Genomic DNA, 14,050 nt, shown 5'->3' on the forward strand with positions numbered 1-14,050 from the left:
GTTATTTGTTGTTGATATTATTTTTCTTTTGACTGTATGTAAGCTTTGTCCATAAAATTGTAAACAAATTTTAGTTACAATAAAGCATATTCTATTCTATTCTATTCTATTGTATTCTATTCTATTCTATTCTATTCTATTCTATTCTATTCTATTCTATTCTATTCTATTCTATTCTATTCTATTCTATTCTATTCTATTCTATTCTATTATATTCTATTCTATTCTATTCTATTCTATTATATTCTATTCTATTCTATTCTATTCTATTCTATTCTATTCTATTCTATTCTATTCTATTCTATTCTATTCTATTCTATTCTATTCTAATCTATTCTATTCTATTCTATTCTATTCTATTCTATTCTATTCTATTCTATTCTATTCTATTCTATTCTATTCTATTCTATTCTATTCTATTCTATTATATTCTATTATATTATATTCTATTCTATTCTATTCTATTCTATTCTATTCTATTCTATTCTATTCTATTCTATTCTATTCTATTCTATTCTATTCTATTCTATTCTATTCTATTCTATTCTATTCTATTCTATTCTATTCTATTCTATTCTATTATATTCTTTTCTATTCTATTCTATTTTATTCTATTCTTTTCTATTGTATTCTATTCTTTTCTATTGTATTCTATTCTATTCTATTCTATTCTATTCTATTCTATTCTATTCTATTCTATTCTATTCTATTATATTCTATTCTGTTCTATTCTATTCTATTCTGTTCTATTCTATTCTATTCTATTCTATTGTATTCTATTCTATTCTATTCTATTCTATTCTATTCTATTATATTCTATTCTATTCTATTATATTCTATTCTATTCTATTCTATTCTATTCTATTCTATTCTATTCTATTCTATTCTATTCTATTCTATTCTATTCTATTCTATTCTATTCTATTCTATTCTATTCTATTCTATTCTATTCTATTCTATTCTATTCTATTATATTATATTCTATTCTATTCTATTCTTAGCCCCGGCAATTCGTTGGCTTGCAAATTTTAGAAGCCACGAATGGTGTAACCAGAAGATTAGTTCTAATAAAGTTTTATTTTTAATATTTTTAATATTGAAAGTAAAACTTATGTTCGTCTTTAGCAGATGCCGCCACGGTATCCATGTCATCATGATCTTTCGTTTGTGGAGCGAAGGTGGCGGCCCGAATTTTAGTGGTTCAGAGAGAATAAAATATGCGCTCTCTGAAGATATTCAAACAAGATTTGAAACTAGTTAGAATGCTTTTGGCGCTATCTGAACTAACTAAAATAAAACGGCTCTTGTTTTGGTTCACAACGAAATGATTATTTATTATTAATAAAGGCTTTTATTATTCATTTTAGGCTACTTGGTTTGGAGCAATAGACTTTTGCTCTCAAATGCATATGCAGTTACTTACCATCAACTCAGCAGAAGAAAATGAAGCAATTTTCGGATATATAAAAGAGGCCAGTAAGTATTATGTCAAACGCACGCCAAAAGTGAAGAATAAAAATAACGAGAATATTATAGCTTAATGATGATACATTTAATTTATTAACTTGTAAAATAGTATTTTGTTATTATTTTATCGATAGTGTGAAAAAATTAGAGGAAAGTATATTACCAGCAATTAGTCATGTTTATAAGAAATTCGATGTACAGCATGATAGTATGAACAAACGTAGAAACGATATTACAGCCCTGACGGAGTCTCTGACAAATTTAAATTGTTTCTGTCAGTTAATTTGCAATTTTAACCCTTAACCAATGTGCGGAAATTAATCGTAGTTCCTCTTCCCATCGTAGTTCTTCTTTTAATTTCCAGAATAATAGTGTAGTTAGTTTAGTTAGAATAGGTTACACATTTGCTGAATAGACACTTGAGCCCGAAGGCCAAACAACAACAAAAAAACCCTTAACCACTGACATGCGGTATGCCATACCGCACCGAAAATATATTTTGTTGTAAAAAGTGATTTATAAAAGATTCCTAGAACACCATCTGTGTAAGTTCAGCGGTGTGTATTTGTACCTGCTCTCACCTGCTGCAGTTTTAGTATGGTTAATCTTTGAGCTACGTTAACCTAAAGTTTTCTTGCGGTATCATATACCGCATGTCAAGTGTTTACGTTTCTATAGTTAAAAGCAGTCCAGTGTATTCTTTCGCTGCAGCAAGTTAATCCAGTTGTTCTATCTAACTGCTATCAGCATTATTTTACTATTTTTTAGTTACTAATACCCAAGTTTTTTTTGTAATTCAGTTTATATAGACCGGGCAGTATCGTCGCCCCCGCTAGCGAAATTATTCCGATTCGATTTTTTTGCACAAACTTACTCAAAAAGAGGTTCTTATAACATATCCACAGGGTGCCGGGCGGTGCCGTGTTCGAAAAATTGTTTAAACAATGTTTTTTTAAACAAATTCACAAAAATAATTTTCTCATTTCGAACCAAATTTTTTTAGATAAATTGGCTTATTCTGAGCAAAAAAGGTCTCTTGTCTTTTTTTCTAAAATTGATTGTTGTCGAGTTATATGCGATTAAAAATTTGAAAAATGCGAAAAATGGCCATTTCCATGGCTTAATAACTCGATTAAACATTATTATTATGTTGTTCTGAAGCTATTTCCTTGTGGCATTTTTATAACTAAGTATTTTTTATGGGAAATAAGCCACAATTTTAATAAAAAATTTATTTTATTAACGTTTCGAAGCCCAAATCGGGTTTCGTTGTCAAAATACAAAATACTATTAAAATAAATAAAAATGGTGTTGCTAAGTAAAAAATTTCTTCTAATAATTTATTTAATCTGACTCATTTATATTGGCAATTCAGACGTATATTATACATTTTAAAGTAGAAGACTTTAAAATTATATCGCCAATATTTATGAATTGCATTCCTGAAACGACTTTGCGAAAAGATAGTTCAATCGATTACATGAAATCAATCCCAACTCAAGAATATCCGTCGCAAAAAAATCATAGCATGTGATCTGTCTTTAAAAAGACAACCAAATGCAACGATGACAGTAAAATTCTCGCATTAGAGATTCCATAGTAAATCACGAGGGAAAACCAGGAAAAAACTTTAATAATAAATAATATTTAATAATAAGTTTAATAATAATCTTAAAGAAACGTTAATAAATTCATTTTTTTAGTAAAATTGTGGCTTATTTCCCATAAAAAATACTTAATTATTATTATGAAATTTAAAAAGTGACCAAATCAAGTCTCAAACCCCTTCTTCAAGGTCCTGAAGAGATCTTTGTCATTATTTTATTACAAAGCTGTTATTTTTAATTATTACCAATTAGCGCTATAATCCAGGATGTATCCGTCGCCCCCGTTAGGAAATTATTCCAATTCCATTTTTTTTGCAGAAACTGACTCAAAACGAGGTCCTTATAACATATCTACAGGGTTTTGGGCGGTACCGTGGTCGAAAAATTGTTTAAACAATTTTTTTAAACAAATTCACAAAAATATTTTTTTTATTGCGAACGATTTTTTTAGATAATTTGGGTTACTCTGAGTAAAAAAGGTCTCTTGTAATTTTTCTCTAAAATTGATTGTTGTCGAGTTATATGGCCATTTTCGTATTTTTCAAATTATAAGTCGCGTATAATTCGACAACAATCAATTTTAGAAAAAAATCACAAGAGACAGTTTTAGCTCAGAATGTCCCAAATTATCTAAAAAAAAATGTGTTCGAAGTAAAAAAAATTATTTTTGTGAATTTGTTTAAAAAAATTGTTTAAACAATTTTTCGACCACGTCACCGCCCGGCACCCTGTGGATATGTTATAAGGACCTCGTTTTGAGTAAGTTTCTGCAAAAAAATGGAATCGGAATAATTTCACCAACGGGGGCGACGATACATCCAGGACTATAGCGCTAATTGTTAATAATTAAAAATAGCAGCTTTCTAATAAAATAATGACAAAAATCTCTTCAGGACCTTGAAGAAGGGATTTGAAACTTGATTTGGTGACTTTTTGAATTTCACAATAATAATGTTTAATCGAGTTATTAGGCCTTGAAAATGGCCATTTTCGCATTTTTCAAATTTTTAATCGCATATAACTCAACAACAATCAATTTTAGAAAAAAATGAGAAGAGACCTTTTTTGTTCAGAATAAGCCAATCTATTGAAAAAAATTTTGTCCGAAATGAAAAAATTATTTTTGTGAATTTGTTTAAAAAAAATATTTAAACAATTTTTCGACCACGGCACCGCCCAGCACCCTGTGGATATGCTATAAGAACCTCTTTTTGAGTAAGTTTGTGCAAAAAAATCGAATCGGAATAATTTCGCTAGCGGGGGCGACGATACTGCCCGATCAAATAAAGGATTTTGTACGAACCTCCACCATTTTTTAATATTACACATGCGTTCATAATTTTCATAAAAATATTAAGTTTATTTTATTTGGATCAGTATTTTTATTTTACAGCTGTGTGAAGATTAAATGCCATTAAATTGTCTGCACAAAAGATTGAAGCGAGCCATTAAACTTAGATTTTTGTGCTCTTTTCAAATGTACAAACTTCTTTTGAAAATTTCAATATACAGTTCGTTCAAGTTAACAAGTACTTTATATTTTTTTGTTAATCTGAACCTGGAGTTTTCTTAGGATTACTAAATGGGTCGTTCAAATGTAGTAAATATGTATGGATTATTTTTAAAATGAGTATTTGTTCATTCACGTTTGTTTTTTAATTTGAGGTGCTCAGGGCAACAGTGGCCTAACCCCAAAAACGAAGTATTGAGATAAATGCAATCTCTGCATTCGTTTTTCATTGTGCTTATGGGATGGCGCTACAAATTATGTATGTGAGATTCGAATTCACGACCATTCGGACCTTTCGATCCAAAGGTAGGCGCTCTAGGTTTTTTCATATTTTTGTTGGGTTTTGTCTTGTATGTATTCTTTCCATAAATTCTTCTTTTCTTTTATTTCCCTTTTCACTTAATCGTTCGACCAAGATGATCGTTTACCCCTGTTGTTGTTTCTTGTAGTCTCACATATTAATTTGGCTGTTTTTATCATCGCATTTTTAAATCTTTACCATTCTTCTTCTATTGTTTCTGTTGTTTCATGTTCATTGTCCATCTCTTTTTCTAGCTCCTCTGTGTATCTTATTTTCGTTGATTCTTCCCTTAGTTTATAAATTTTTATTACTTGCTTGTGTTTGCTGTTTATGTTCTCTTTCCTTTTTATTTCTTTTCTTTTGCGTTTGAATGTGATTTCTAGTAGATAGTGGTCACTGCCAATTTCATAACTCCTTTTCACCCTTTCTTCTTTAATTAAGTTTTTCTCTGTTTTTTGCACTATAGTGTAGTCTACAATTGATTGTTCTCCTCTTGATTTTATTTCACTTGTGATCTTGTGTATCCTTTTATGTTGAAAATGTGTGTTCATAATCACCAGGTTATTGTATAGACAGAATTCGAGTAGTAATTTTCCATTTCTGTTTATTTTAACCTCCCCATAAGGTCCAATTACATTGTTCAATTTTTCTGCTCCTTTCCTCTCTCTATTGTTCATGTTTCCTATGATCACGATTTTCTCTGTACAATCATTTATCGCTTCTTGTAATTTATCCCAGAACTTATTCTTTTCGTTTTTTGTTGGGTCTTCATCTGGTCCATAGCATATGATTAGGGTTTTATTGGTTTCCTCTGTATCCATATCTATGTCTACTCTTAGTATACGTTCGTTGTAATATATCCATTTTTTTACTGTGTTGATACTGTCCTTCTTTATCATGCACGCTACTCCTGCCTGAGCTCTCTTCGTTTCTTCCACTCCACTGCATATTAAAAACATTCTGTTTTATACTATTATTGATCCTCTTCCTTTTTTCTTTGTCTCTGTTGTAGCTAGTATTTCAATATTCTTATCGCTAATTTCTTCTCCCAGTTCTATTTCTTTCTCATTTATACCTCTTACATTCCATGATGCCATTTTCAGAATTATTTTGTTCTCTTCTGTGCTTAAGTTGTACTTCAGTTTGTTTTTTCTTCCGTTTGTGTTATCTTTGAATCTGCTCATGTCCCTGTCCTGCACCTGTTTTGTTTCTCGATCCGTCCTTATGTTTTGTTCAGCTAGTTTTTTTAAAGTAAGTCATTGTAGTATGTAGGAATCAACGTATTTAAATTCTCCTACTCGTCCTACGCTAACGGGTAGCGGGTAGGAACGCTTTAAATTTTTGAAGACAGTCCTATCAGGGAAAATGAATCAATCCCTGCCCACCGCAGATTCCGGGGGTTTCCTTACCCGGGAAACTAGCACCTGTTTAGGGTCCCTTGTCCAGGGTTACGGATGAAGTCCACAACGGCAGACACGGCGGAGAAGCAGAGCTTCGGTACGGGGCGGACGGTGGAAGTGGCAACCCTTGATTTTAGGGTTAATATAAAATCAAAGTCCTGGAGACGGAAGCAGCGTTTTCAGTACCAAGTTGTGGCGTACAGGAATAGATCCTGGACCGGCTCATCATTGGATACTAGGAGGCATGACTGAAACAGTTTTAATGGCTCCTAAACTGCGATGAGGAAGGCAACGGGAAACCACCTCATTAAAATCCCTAGTAAAATCATCATGACTACAAGTAATGAAAGATTAAAGATTACTGATCATGGAACACGGAAACCAAGATCCGACAGGAGCGGCATGACAACATACTGCAGGGCCCCTCCGGTCGTCAGCCTGCGAAATCCCTGCAAATAAATTGCTACATGGAATGCGAGAAGTCTATATTCCCCAGGTAAAATCGATAATGTTGTATCCGAAATGAAACGACTGAAAATAGATATTCTCGGCATAAGCGATGTTAGGTGGCCAGGAGAAGGTAAATGTACAACAACAAATGGCACGATGTACTATGTAGGAAACAACAATCCAGCTCATCTTTATGGAGTTGGTATTGTTCTGGATAGTCGCATAAATGATTCGATGATAAATTTTGTTCCTTATTCAGATAGAGTAATGTTGATACAATTAAAAGCACAACCGAAGAACATTAATATTATTCAGGCACCTACAGCAGATAAGGATGACAATGTAATTGAGGACTTTTATACACAATTACAAGCGGTCCTCAGAAGTATAATACAGAAAAAGGAACCCATAATATTAATGGGTAAAAGATTGTGTTGGAGACTATGGGTTAGGAGACCGTAATGAACGTGGTGACAGAATGGTTCAATTTTGTCAAAACGAAAAATTTGTAATTACAAACACAATGTTTAAACTCCCGAAGCGTAGACTTTACACATGGAAATCCGCTGCTGATGGTAACGGGAGGATGATTAGAAATCAAATAGATTACATTCTGGTTGACCAGATATTTAGAAATGCTATACTATCAACAAAGGCCTACCCAGGTGCGGACATCTACTCTGACCGCAATCCGGTTGTATCTGTGTTAAACATAAAATTAAAGAAACTAAAAAAGAAACAAACGACTCGGATATATTTCAATAGACTAAAAGATACAAGAACAAGAGAAGACATAAAAGAAAAAAATTAATAAAAATTGAAAGAAATTAATAGCGTGTACTCCGAAGAAGTTGAAAATAATTGGAAACAGATAAAGGCAGCACTAACAACAGCTGTTAAAGAGACGTTGACTCCTAAACGAACTGAGACAACTAAAAGAAAGGCATGGATGACAGAAGAAATTCTTAATTTAATGGATGAAAGACGTGCCTATAAGAACAAAAACAAACAACAATATGATGCAATAAATCGAACCATAAAGAAATGATTAAAGAGGAAAAAGAAAAATGGCTGTCAGAACAATGCAAGGATATTGAGGAATGTGAGAGAAGGTACGATAGTTTCGGCATGCATAAGAAGATCATAGAAATGACTGGTACAAAGAAGAAGCCTCATAGTGGAATGATGAATGATTCAGAAGGCAAGATTATAATAGATTTCAAACAAAAACTCACAAGATGGAAAGAATACGGAAAAGAACTTTTTGACAGCGAAAGATAATTAATAACAGTGAAACGAGAAGAAATAAATGGTTTAAGGATACTTAAACAAGAACTGGAATATGCTTTACAAAACACCAAGGATGGTGTTTTGTAAAGCATATTCCAGACAACACCATGGCCTGATGAAATACCGGTTAAAGTATTAAAACTTATTGATGAAGAAGTGATGAACATGATACTCGAGTTATTTAACAACATATATGATACTGGAATAATACCACAAGACTGGTTAAGGTCCACATTCATTTTAATACCTAAAAAATCAAATGTAAAAGAGTGCTCGGATTACAGAACGATTGCCTTGATGAGTCATATGCTTAAAAAAATGAATAACCACGTTCAATTTCGTTGCAAAACGAAAATACAGCCGAACCATATTCTAGTCCAATCAGAGAGTGCTGCAAGCACCTCTACCGGTTTCGAAACTTATTAGTCTCTCATCAGGAGGCACATATGCTGCTCTCCCCGATCCAACCAAAACAAGCCCCAGCGTGCAGTCCCGGATTGCAACGAACGAAATGGCATGGATGCCCTAGCGGCAACTGCTAGCAAAAAGACTAAGTTTTCACTCTAATGGCATATAAAACAACATAATGCTATTCTACATCCCACCAGAATGAAAACAATGGGAACCTTCTCTGGTTACACCTCCGAGGCTTCTACAATTTGCAAGCCATACGGATGCTGAGACTAAGGAAGATGAGGGAATTCTACAATTTGCAATTCACGTCACATCTGCTCAGCGCGGTAAATTTCCAACGAGAATGGTTCCCTTCATACTCCACACAGAGTAAATGTAAATGAAAAATGAATAACCACTTTCAATTTCGTTGCAAAACGAAAATACAGCCGAACCATATTCTAGTACAATCAGAGAGTGCTGCAAGCACCTCTACCGGTTTCGAAACTTATTAGTGTCTCATCAGGAGGCACATATGCTGCTCTCCCCGATCCAACCAAAACAAGCCCCAGCGTGCAGTCCCGGATTGCAACGTACGAAATGGCATGGATGCCCTAGCGGCAACTGCTAGCAAAAAGACTAAGTTTTCACTCTAATGGCATATAAAACAACATAATGCTATTCTACATCCCACCAGAATGAAAACAATGAGAACCTTCTCTGGTTACACCTCCGAGGCTTCTACAATTTGCAAGCCATACGGATGCTGAGACTAAGGAAGATGAGGGAATTCTACAATTTGCAATTCACGTCACATCTGCTCAGCGCGGTAAAGTTCCAACGAGAATGGTTCCCTTCATACTCCACACAGAGTAAATGTAAATGAAAAATGAATAACCACTTTCAATTTCGTTGCAAAACGAAAATACAGCCGAACCATATTCTAGTCCAATCAGAGAGTGCTGCAAGCACCTCTACCGGTTTCGAAACTTATTAGTCTCTCATCAGGAGGCACATATGCTGCTCTCCCCGATCCAACCAAAACAAGCCCCAGCGTGCAGTCCCGGATTGCAACGAACGAAATGGCATGGATGCCCTAGCGGCAACTGCTAGCAAAAAGACTAAGTTTTCACTCTAATGGCATACAAAACAACATAATGCTATTCTACATCCCACCAGAATGAAAACAATGGGAACCTTCTCTGGTTACACCTCCGACGCTTCTACAATTTGCAAGCCATACGGATGCTGAGACTAAGGAAGATGAGGGAATTCTACAATTTGCAATTCACGTCACATCTGCTCAGCGCGGTAAAGTTCCAACGAGAATGGTTGGAGTATGAAGGGAACCATTGTAGAATTCCCTCATCTTCCTTAGTCTCAGCATCCGTATGGCTTGCAAATTGTAGAAGCCTCGGAGGTGTAACCAGAGAAGGTTCCCATTGTTTTCATTCTGGTGGGATGTAGAATAGCATTATGTTGTTTTATATGCCATTAGAGTGAAAACTTAGTCTTTTTGCTAGCAGTTGCCGCTAGGGCATCCATGCCATTTCGTTCGTTGCAATCCGGGACTGCACGCTGGGGCTTGTTTTGGTTGGATCGGGGAGAGCAGCATATGTGCCTCCTGATGAGAGACTAATAAGTTTTGAAATCGGTAGAGGTGCTTGCAGCACTCTCTGATTGGACTAGAATTTGGTTCGGCTGTATTTTCGTTTTGCAACGAAATTGAAAGTGGTTATTCATTTTTCATTTACATTTACTCTGTGTGGAGTATGAAGGGAACCATTCTCGTTGGAACTCTACCGCGCTGGGCAGATGTGACGTGAATTGCAAATTGTAGAATTCCCTCATCTTCCTTAGTCTCAGCATCCGTATGGCTTGCAAATTGTAGAAGCCTCGGAGGTGTAACCAGAGAAGGTTCCCATTGTTTTCATTCTGGTGGGATGTAGAATAGCATTATGTTGTTTTATATGCCATTAGAGTGAAAACTTAGTCTTTTTGCTAGCAGTTGCCGCTAGGGCATCCATGCCATTTCGTTCGTTGCAATCCGGGACTGCACGCTGGGGCTTGTTTTGGTTGGATCGGGGAAAGCAGCATATGTGCCTCCTGATGAGGGACTAATAAGTTTCGAAACCGGTAGAGGTGCTTGCAGCACTCTCTGATTGGACTAGAATATGGTTCGGCTGTATTTTCGTTTTGCAACGAAATTGAAAGTGGTTATTCATTTTTCATTTACATTTACTCTGTGTGGAGTATGAAGGGAACCATTCTCGTTGGAACTTTACCGCGCTGAGCAGATGTGACGTGAATTGCAAATTGTAGAATTCCCTCATCTTCCTTAGTCTCAGCATCCGTATGGCTTGCAAATTGTAGAAGCCTCGGAGGTGTAACCAGAGAAGGTTCCCATTGTTTTCATTCTGGTGGGATGTAGAATAGCATTATGTTGTTTTATATGCCATTAGAGTGAAAACTTAGTCTTTTTTCTCTCTCATATGTTTAAAGTTTATCTAAAAATCATTCATAATAGAATTTTCCGCAAACTTGAAGAAGATATAAATGAAACACAAATAAGCTTCAGGAACGGCCTTGGTACGAGGGAAGCGCTCTTTGGTGTGGGCGTACTATTTCAGCGTTGTTTGGATATCATTCAGGATGTATACGCCTGCTTTATAGGCTTTGAGAAGGCCTTCGATAGAGTCCGACACGACCGACTGAGACAACTTCTAATCGAAATGAACATTGATGAAAAAGATATTAGAATAATAACTAATTTGTTCAAGGAGATCAAAAGGAGAGATAAAGGAGATCAAAATATGTAGAGAAGTAAGACAGGGGTGTATTCTGTCTCCTCTTTTGTTTAATTTTTATAGCGAAGTCATATTTAAAGAAGCTCTGTCGGAGGTTAGTTGTGGTGTAATGATCAACGGAAATACAATCAATAATGTGAGATACGCTGACGACACAGTGATATTAGCAGACAATCTTGCAGATCTGCAACGACTGATGGAACGCATTAACCACTATTGCAACAGCTACGGACTTACATTAAACCTCAGAAAACTAAATGGATGGTAATAACAAAAGATCCACACGCCAGGAATGATTTGGTTGTCAATAACACCGTTATAGAAAGGGTATCCTCCTATAAATACTTTGGAGCTTGCCTGGATCATACAGGCGATCAAACAAAAGAAATACGAGCAAGAATAGAAATAGCTAGATCAGCATTTAACAAGATGAAAATATTTCTCTGTAGTCGTGACATAAATCTAGATCTGAGAGTGCGTATGCTGCGCTGTTATATCTTCTCCACTTTATTATATGGAGTTGAGTCATGGACCATGAAGTTGAGCAGCATTAAAAACATTGAAGCTTTTGAGATGTGGTGTTACCGTAGAATGCTACGTGTATCTTGGATGGACCAAGTGACGAATGCCGAAATTTTACGTCGGATCGGAAAAGGATGTGAAGTTGTACTTACTGTTAAAAGAAGAAAGCTTGAATACTTTGGCCATATTATGAGAGGTGACAAATTCTCGCTGCTGAGACTGATCATCCAGGGTAAAATCAAGGGTAAGAGAAGTATCGGTAGGCGCAGAATATCTTGGTTCAGAAATCTGAGGGAATGGTTCGGCTGCAGTTCCATCGACCTATTTAGGGCGGCCGCCAGTAAAATAAGAATAGCTGTGATGATTTCCAACCTCCGATAGGAGACGGACTTTAAGAAGAAGAACTGGTCCTAGTTTTCTTCCAAGCAACTTTATGTCTCAAACCATTTAGGCGAGCGGCAGCAACCCCTAAAATTATGTTATACCGACCACGAAAATCAACTTTCAGGTGAATAACGAATTTTGGTCACTCTTTATGTTTTCGAAGTCGCTGAATACGAATATGAAGTTTATTTGTATCTAAAATTGGTGGAACATGTTCAAAAATCACATGTTATGCAAAAAAAAACGAAAACTCAATTTAGATGATTTTTCAACTTCAACTCACTGTATCTTTGGTTACTGTAAATATTTGCTTTCAAGAAATTTATTGAATTATCTGTCAAGAATTAAGATAACAATGAGATTTGTCCGAGAGGTTTAAACAAATTAAAAGAGGAGTTGTTAATTTTTAAACATTTTGTAGTCACATTTCTTTAGTTTCATATTTAATTAAAAAAGTTGAGTGACAAACTTTTTAGTTTATGATTTTAACCAACAGAAAATTAAAACGTAAGTAATTAAGAAGTTTTCTAGAAAATTTAAAGTCAAAATATGCAATAGAAACAAAGTTAGGTAAATGTCCACGGTGTGGTGAATGGTATATTTTGGTCATACTTTATGTTTTTGATGGCGCTGAAAACAAAAATGAGGTTTATTTTGAATTCTAAGGGACAGGGGGGGATATTTTCAAAATCACAATTTTACCTTAAAAATAAAAAAAAATTAAATCACGTCTTTCTTAAAATTTAAAGTGTTTTTCCATAAAATATTTTGTTCTTTGTATTTAATATTTTAATACAAACTTGATTAAAAAGCTAAATTTAAAATTTTGTCACTCAACTTTTGCGATTAAACTTTGCAATTCAGAAATCTTCACCTTTAACTTTAAAAAATTCATAACTTTTACTGTAATAAGACTGGAAGATTGAAGCAAATCCCATTGTCTTCAGAGAGATGAGAAATATATACTTTAAAAATTTCAGAAAAAAATATTAAAATGGAACAGAGTTGTAGGGAGTTAAACTCAAAAAAACGTGATTTAATTTTTAGGGTAAAATTGCTATTTTGACAATATTTCTCCAAATAAAATTCGAAATAAACCTCATTTTCGTTTTCAGCACCATCACAAACATAAAGTATGACAAAAATTTGCCATTCACCACACCGTGGTCATTATCTCGAGAAAAACTATAGTCACTCGTCTATAAAGTTACATAACTTTTTCTTATTGCATATTTTGACTTGAGATTTTCCAGAAAACTTTTCCATGACTTATGTTTTAATGCTTTGTTGATTAAAATTATAAACTAAAAAGTTTGTCACTCATCTTTTTTAAGTAAACATGAAACTAACAAAATCTGACGACAAAATGTTTAAAAATTAGCAACCCCTCTTTTGATTCTTTTAAACATTTTGGACAAATTTCATTGTTATCTAAATACTTCAAAGATGAGGCAGTAAAATTTTCAAAAGAAAATATTGGCAGCAACCAAAGATGCCGCGAGTTAAACTTGAAAAATCATCGAAGTTGATATTTCGCATTATTGCTTACAATTTGATTTTTGAACATGTTCCACCAATTTTAGATAAAAATAAACTTTATATTCGGATTCAGCGGCCTCGAAAATATAAAGAAGGGCCGGAATTTGTCATTCACCTATCATGGTCGCTTTTTTGATTTCTAAGCCTCAAATTAGGGGTGTGCCGCTCTCCTAATTCGTGTTCATCCCAACTATATGTACTAAAAATCATTGTTGCTGACAAGTGCCATATTGGAGCTGTTCTTGTTCTGTTGTGATGGTGACTTGTTATGATTTCAATAATTTGATTATATTGCCTATTGATATGTTGTATTCAATAATATCAGTTTATGGATAATGAAATCCATATTCATAATATATTTCCTCTTTTTCTTCCCACGG

The 14,050-nt window shown here is 34.3% G+C and overlaps 2 protein-coding genes across 4 annotated transcripts in view; one reads left to right on the forward strand and one right to left on the reverse strand.

Annotated features, from left to right (window-relative positions):
• LOC126886472 (uncharacterized) overlaps window positions 1-14,050 on the reverse strand; it is a 614,879-nt gene that overhangs the window by 466,401 nt on the left and 134,428 nt on the right. The window lies entirely within an intron of this gene.
• LOC114335758 (perlucin-like) overlaps window positions 1-14,050 on the forward strand; it is a 36,990-nt gene that overhangs the window by 12,669 nt on the left and 10,271 nt on the right. The window contains exon 3 of the mRNA XM_050653447.1: window positions 1,366-1,476. Coding sequence (XP_050509404.1) covers window positions 1,366-1,476 — 111 coding nt within the window. The remainder of the gene's footprint in view (window positions 1-1,365; window positions 1,477-14,050) is intronic.

The sequence above is a fragment of the Diabrotica virgifera genome, chromosome 6 (assembly GCF_917563875.1).
Source record: "Diabrotica virgifera virgifera chromosome 6, PGI_DIABVI_V3a".
Classification (NCBI taxonomy): Eukaryota; Metazoa; Arthropoda; class Insecta; order Coleoptera; family Chrysomelidae; genus Diabrotica; species Diabrotica virgifera.